This window comes from Morone saxatilis, unplaced genomic scaffold (assembly GCF_004916995.1).
Source record: "Morone saxatilis isolate NCDOM2014 unplaced genomic scaffold, NCSU_SB_2.0 Contig5, whole genome shotgun sequence".
Lineage (NCBI taxonomy): Eukaryota > Metazoa > Chordata > Actinopteri > Moronidae > Morone > Morone saxatilis.
Genome location: NW_023340095.1, coordinates 17,112,040 through 17,119,456, shown reverse-complemented (window position 1 = coordinate 17,119,456; position 7,417 = coordinate 17,112,040). Strand labels below are relative to the sequence as shown.

General features: G+C 41.2%; 1 protein-coding gene across 1 annotated transcript in view; it reads right to left on the bottom strand.

Annotated features, from left to right (window-relative positions):
* st6gal2a (ST6 beta-galactosamide alpha-2,6-sialyltranferase 2a) overlaps positions 1 to 7,417 on the bottom strand; it is a 29,311-nt gene that overhangs the window by 11,183 nt on the left and 10,711 nt on the right. The window contains exon 4 of the mRNA XM_035677187.1: positions 4,879 to 4,980. Coding sequence (XP_035533080.1) covers positions 4,879 to 4,980 — 102 coding nt within the window. The remainder of the gene's footprint in view (positions 1 to 4,878; positions 4,981 to 7,417) is intronic.

The window sequence follows — 7,417 nt, the reverse complement described above, 5'->3', positions numbered from 1 at the left end:
TCTGTGATGATGTGTCCCTAGCATTATTGAGTCTTGTACTTACCTACAGTGTAAAAAACTTGCCCTGCCAGCGCTAAAAGAGATGCGAACACGTCTCCTTTTGTTTTAGCAGATCAGCAAAACACTGCTTTTTGCTCATTTCGTACTTTAACATCGAAATCTTGACACCAATAAACCTCATGTACATATCGTTCCACGCATCTCTTGAAACCGCTGCACTGCTAGGAGAAAAGATAACACTCGGGCATCTGTGTTTAACCAGGGTAGTTTACATTATGCATCCTTGTCTTTACTGGCTCTTTCAAGTTGGTCAGGATAAAGTCATTCATATAACCCTATTAAAAAGGGCAATGAGGAGTAACCTCCCCTGAACCGAACCCCATTACCCCACGAGCAAATGGTGCGAGGAGACCCTTGCATCCCCACTTGACCATGCATGCTCTGGTTGCATACCAAATATGCCAGGAATTCCTATTATGCTGCGTTGGGCACACCTCTTTGGCTGACTTGAAAAGCAACTTAACAGTTATTGACTCTATCAAAAGCCTTTGATGGCATCAATAAAGCAAAATATAACACCAACTGAAGAATCTGTCTTCTATACATTCCTTCACCACTTTCCTTCGGCATAGATAACCATAAATCATACCACTCTTAGCTTTGAAAGCCAAACTGAGTTCGTGGATATCATATAAAATGTCATCTATCAATAACGAATTATTTCCCCAGGACCTTTGGATGACACACTGGCCTAAAGCAAGTCTGTCCCTATAATTATCCAAGCTCCCCACCCCTTCGCCCACGCTTGTGGTGCGCCTTGAATGACAGGCCCACCAAAGGTACGAGACAATGAATGGAGTGCGGCAATAGACCATTCGGTCATTAAAGCCTGGCAAAAAGCAAATTGCAAGAAGTGCCTGGCCCTCGGACTCTAGCAAAAGTCCCTGAGGCGTGCTCTGCGCAGTGATTGAGTCTAAGCCCACTTGCCACTTCCTTAATTATCAGCTAGCTGTTCTGTAGATCTGCTTGTTGCACTCCCTACACACCTGTGATTCCCACCTGCTGTCACTGTGCAAACGTTGCCACTTCGGAGTACCGAGATCACTCGCTTTCAACGCAATTGAATCACGCTGCACGATTAATCTTGCTTACAAACAGCTCACTATCTTCGTCCGGCACCCAGAAACATCCCTTATCAACTGTACATGTACATCGAGCCGTACCTGACCCTGTTCAGTCGTCTCACTCTTCCAGAAGCCACGTAGCATGCGTTTCCAAAGAAGCTCTCTCCAGCCATACCGGGCGCTCTCCAAATCGCTACTCCGCTTTTTTTGCTCATTGATTATTCGCTGATCTACGCACTTTACACTCGGCAACTAACACACACCTTTAAGTATCGATGACTTCTTTTAAAAAACATACCTGGGTAATCGCGGCATCGGTACTGGCCGGTATCCGGCGCCGCGATGAACCAACAGCACAAGAACCTGCGGGATATCGGGAGGGAAAGAAATGCGTATCGGAACACATCTCTACTTGATGCTCTGCGTCTTTTATTAGCCGCTAAAGTAAAGGCATCAGGCTACTGTACCGAGGCGTCCTTACAGTGGAGACGCTCATCATTACAATCTCACCACTCAAGAGCACAACAAATTCGGCATTCTCTGGCCCTTCCAAACAGACCACTCAGTTCTCTACATACGTACTAACATCACATCTTCTCATTTTGGGCTTAGACACACTCCAAGCTTTAGCCTTAACACAACTCACTATCCTAACCCCTCTTGTGTAATCTCCTTGAAGACCATCCACCAAACTCAACGCTACCATACACAAAAGGGACATGGCGTCGAGACATGGTTCAGACATCTCCATCTGCATTCTAACTAGTATCTGGGCACTCAGCCGTTGCTGAATGCGTGGTCAAGCCATATGTACGAAAACCTGTCAGGCCTCCACTTATGTAAGAGTACAACTTCGTCGGGCAGTAGGAGCTTTGGATAGATAGTAATCCCCCCGCGCGGCCCCCCCAGATACTTACATCACAAAACACCGGCAGCATATGCCTCCTTGGCGAACCAAAAACGAACGCTCTTTCCTGCAAGGTCAGCCATTCCATGCTCACCCCACTCACATACTAGCACGCCTTGTGGAGCAGAAAAAAAAGAACACAAAACAGGGCGCGAAGAGAAAAAAAAGCGGACACAACAACATGCCCTGTCCAGCAAATAAAACGAATCTCACTGATAGGCATGCCAAGCTCTATTCAGCGTATTCATCTTCTACATTCTTACTGTTCGCTGACTCGTAACGGTGTGTACACTTGACGCGCGCGACTGCGCCGGTAACAGAACTCCGGCTATCCCTGCATTTCCTCTCTTACTCTGTACGAGCAATAAAACCCAAACAGCTTCAAAGCCTAAAAACGCCATCTTTAAGATCACTGGCTGTGGCTTCGCAGCTTCCGCTTGCTCTGGCCCAAAGATGATGCGCCGCACGGCCAGCCCCGGCTCACGGCTTCCACCCGCCATCAGGTGGCGAGCCCGGGCGCCTGACGCACTGCTGCTATTCTCCTCTCCACTATTCGCCATTGACGCGGATCAGTACGCTGGCACTGCACCAAAAAAAAAGGCCCCATGGAATATTATAAACTAAAACGGAGCTCTCAACATCTTTCCTAAAGGGTCCTGTTTACGATAAAGCACGTTCTCTGCAAGACATGAGCTCGCGCCCGCGACCGCCAAATCGTCACAAAAACTTTGCAGCAGGGCGTCTTTTAACCTACAGTACCCGTTGGCTTTGTCTCCCTGCGCTGTGCCCCAGCCAGCTCAAATGTGTGATGATGATGACATCTATAGGCAGCGCCGCATGTTATATGCACAAGCTAACATGCTGGTTAGGAAATTCCACTGGTGCTCAGATAAAGTTAAGATAAGCTTGTTTAAAGCATACTGTACTCCTCTGTATACTGCCCCCTTATGGACCAAGTTTAAAAAGTCTAGCATCCAGAAGCTCCAGATTGCCTATAATGATGGTTTGCGTATACTGGAGTTGGTTATCATCCCAGGCTGAGCCATTTCAGTGATCTGTTTTCTGTGGCAATGAATATGCTAATACCAGAGTGCAGAGGCCCTAAATTCATTGATGACTTAGCTTAACTGAGTCAGTCCCTGGAGCCAGATGGATCCTTAAAGGGCAGGAGGAAATGATGGAATGTGCAAGATTGGCTTTCAAGCCAGAGATATCAAGGTCCTTGTTGCTTAAGAATGGCAGTGTGATCGACAGATTCCGGGTTTTCGATTACAGACTTGCCAATCCCAACCATCTCGGAAAAGCTAGTAAGGATCTTGGGGAAGATGTTTCATAGCACTCCCAGAGAAGGAACATCGATAAAGAGCAGCTTGACAAGCATGCAATGATCAATGCGTTCCCCATGTCCGCTATTGGGAACCAGGAGAGAAGAGTCTACTGTTTGAAGGGCAACAGCTGATAGGGCAGAATCTGAGGTCTGATCAACCCCAGCTGGCCTGAGTAAGGGTGTATGATGTTCATAAAACCAGAAACACCCAATGACTTCCTAAACTTCACAAATATTAAATTAGACTCCTATGACCTGTGGTGCCCCCTTTGACATTATAGTACAGATTAGTTTAAATAAAAGCAGGAACAAGATTGATTCATTACTTGATTAGCTTATTGACTACAGCTCGTCAAAAAGCTTCAGCTTATTCAAAATGCAGCTGAATAAGTTCTTACATTGCAACTCCCACATTTTATAATATACATCACAATATGTAATAATTTATTTACAATTTATTGTAATTTATTACATTTTGCGAGTTAATTTTAATCATCTTAAATAATGAGATGTTATACAACGTGTTATTTTTGCATTTTAAATGAGATTACATGGAAGCTGTAAAACACTACACCCTGGAAAGAATATACCAGGAACACTATTTCTACAGCTAATTACTGGCATTAACTGTGGGCAACAGGGATGTAGAGAAAGGTCAAGTGTCTGTGAAGCACATCATGACCTATGTAAAAATCCCATTACTCTCATCCCTTTTGGGTCACTGTTTTTTTGTTCATCTTCTGGTTGCCTGTCATTGAGTAACAAGAAGCCTGCAGCTGCATAACAATAAATGAGAGCAGCAACACAATAACTGATAATCTTTATTTGAAGTGATAAAAAGGTTTCACCTCCATTTTGCAGCATTGTACTGTATCTATGTCTCATATGTCTGTAAACTGAATGAGGTGACAAGGATTCACAATAACAACCCCCCCACAGAGAACTATGGGGGTTAAAGCCTGAAAACGAGTTAATGTTCATTTAAAGTGACAAGTGGTTCGATTATTAGCCTGTGAAAAAAACAAAATCAATATTAACAGGCAAGGATGTTCTTGATATTTCAAGATAGTAGAAATTGGCCAAATAATTGAAATCATTCAGAGAGGAGGCTACATACAGCTTGCAAATCAAATTTAATTGCAAAGTGCTGTTTTTAGGTTATTAACCTGAACGCTTCAGTCGGTCTAGGATCGTATTGATTGTGGAAATAGACCATTCCCTGAATAATAATTATAACATAGCACAAAGAAAAGAGGGTTAGAAGAGGATGAAAAGGAAACCACAATAAAAAGATGGAATGTCTGAAACATGCAACCCTGAATACATTGCCGTGGCTACACACTGTATACCTCATTATTATTCTCTGTCCATTCTTCATGGTTTTGGTGTCACAGTAAGCACATCTTCTATTAAAAAGGCTTTATTGTATTTTAACAACTGAGGTGAAAACTCTGGGCGACATAGAGCTTATTGAACTGGCTTTATGGTTTGTGTGAGCTCCTTTGTTGAAAAGAACATACCTTGTGTAAGTTGACAGTGTAAGGTGCAGGATCCCAGGCCACCAGGGTCACGTTCTTGTAAATTGAGCTTGTGTTGAATCGATGCTTTGGATTAGCCAAAATCTGTAGAGGGAAATATGTTATGTTATATACTCAAGTAAAAACTTAATTAGCATTGAAGACAACAACTCCTTAAAGCAGGGTTCAGCATTTTGGGAAATACGTTTTGGCAGCAGCCAATTAGTTTGGCTTAACATAAAGTCTGGAAACAGGGAAAACAACTAGGCTCTGAGGCTCCGCCCAAAGCTCACAGAAATACATCATATCTCTTTTGTATAGTACAAAATTAAAGTGTAAAAACAACATGTCATTTTATAGGCAGTTCTTGGCCTCGCACAATAACTTTTTACTGCTCCCGGCCAAAAAATAGTCCAACACATAATTGCCAATAAGTGGACAGAATGAATAAACGAGATATAACATTCAGAATGTTTATAAATATCAAGCTTGAGAGTTGCTGGTATGCATTTGTACTGAGACAGAGCTACGGAAAACTACATTTGAGTAGGGTTGTGGAACTATTCCTACTCACTCATTAATCTAAATATTATTGAAATTGCAATATGGCCAAGTGCTATATGCAAATCACAAAAGCTGCAAAAGGTTAAATGTGTGACAAACTGCATTGAAATAAAGTCCTGTAGTGCTGCAGAGATGTTAAAAGGCAGTTTTTCCTTGCCCCCGTCGCCAAGTGCTTGCTCAAGGTGGTACTGTTGGGTATTGGGTGTAAATGTTAAAAGGAGTTCGGTCTAGACCTGCTCTATTTGAAAAGTGTCCTGAGATAACTTCTGTTATGAATTGGCGTTATACAAAACTGACTTGAATTAAATGCTCTGGCTGCCTGTTTTTCCTTATTAAACATTATTAAAGGCCTAAACTTTGAGTTTTAAGTTCTAAACAAGTCATAATGTGATCGTTTTGTTGTGTAATTGTACATGGATTTGTTTGTTAACTGACAGATATCTTGTATAATTACGGAAAAACGCTGAATAAACGTTTTCTATCTATACAGTTTTTATCAGTGAAAACAGCAATCATTTTATTTTAATTATATAAAATGACTGTAAGTAGTAGTAGTGTAAAGAGGAGAAAGTTGTGACTGAGGGATGAGTAATAGCGAGGGAAAGGAGGAGGTGAAAGGATGACAGCTCTGATAAAGGGAAAGAAAGGTTGTGAGAGAGTGAGAGACAAAAGGTTGAGCGGTACGAGACAAAGACCAAACAGGTACGGTGGATGATGGATGAACGGAGGAATGGGCGAGGAGTGAAAGAATGACAGAAAGAAAGAAAGAAGAAAGAAAGAAAGAAAGAAAGTAAAGTGTAGGTTGGGAGGTTTTTAAGAGGTTTCAGACAGAAACAGAAGATTGATGGTTGAAGTCACAGAATGTCGTTTATGATAAAAAGGATGTCTGAGAGAGACGGAGAGAGATGGATGAGAGGAGGGACGGAGGTGTAAAGGTTGAAGAATAAGTTTAACACAAAGAAAAGAAATAAAGAAAGGATGATTATAGAGTCCATCAGACTTCACTTTGTCCTTAACGAGTGAATTCATTTCATTTACAGTCACTTTATTACACTTTCTATTGACCAGCCTGTCCGTCATACAACTTATTGTTATTATTATTATCATCACACACAATAGACCTATAGCTAGTGTTCATTTCTGTGAGAGAAGTAAAGTGTCTAATAGTACGCCACAATATGAAGTACTAATTTCGTCTGTTAGAAATAATAAAAATACGGAATACAGACAGAGAATTAGATAATAAAAGTTCCCTAAACAGGAAATAATCTGCTCACAATTCTTCCAAATCTCTCATTTTACACAAACGTCCTGCAGTTACTGAGTTCACTGTTGGGTTATTGTACAGGTTTAAATATAATATGAGGGAGGGGAACCAGACCCCCAGAATGCATGATGTGAATATGGGAGGCTATACGAGGAGCGCTGTGACTCTGATAAAGCTGACTCACAGTGTATATATATATACACAGTATATATATATATATAAATATATATAAATATAAATATATATATTTGATCAGTATTTACTGATAAAGGAGGCACAGCTGTGCGGTTCCCATCAAGAACCAGACGGACAGAAACTGAACTGACATCATATTCTGTGGTTAACACTGAAACACATCTGCTTCTAGTACAATGGGGGGGGGGGAAATCTGTGCTTTAAATATATATATTACCATAACCATTTATAAACTTTACCTACTTAAATGAATTTAACTTTTTGTGTCTCACTGTAAAATTTTATTTTTGATAAAATTAGCTTTCGGATGTAACTAATTAGCTACCGACTGCTGTAGATTAGCTCGCTAGTTAGCTAGTGGTTTATGCTGTAGCACACTGCTAACTAACTAGCTACTAGCTAATGAGTGATGTAGATTTGTCACTTTTTTATTATGCTGTTTGAAGAAATTGTCTCTTAGCTAATTATTAATCTTAAATTACTTAAATTTAGCTTAACCCTCTGGCCTTGTTCAAA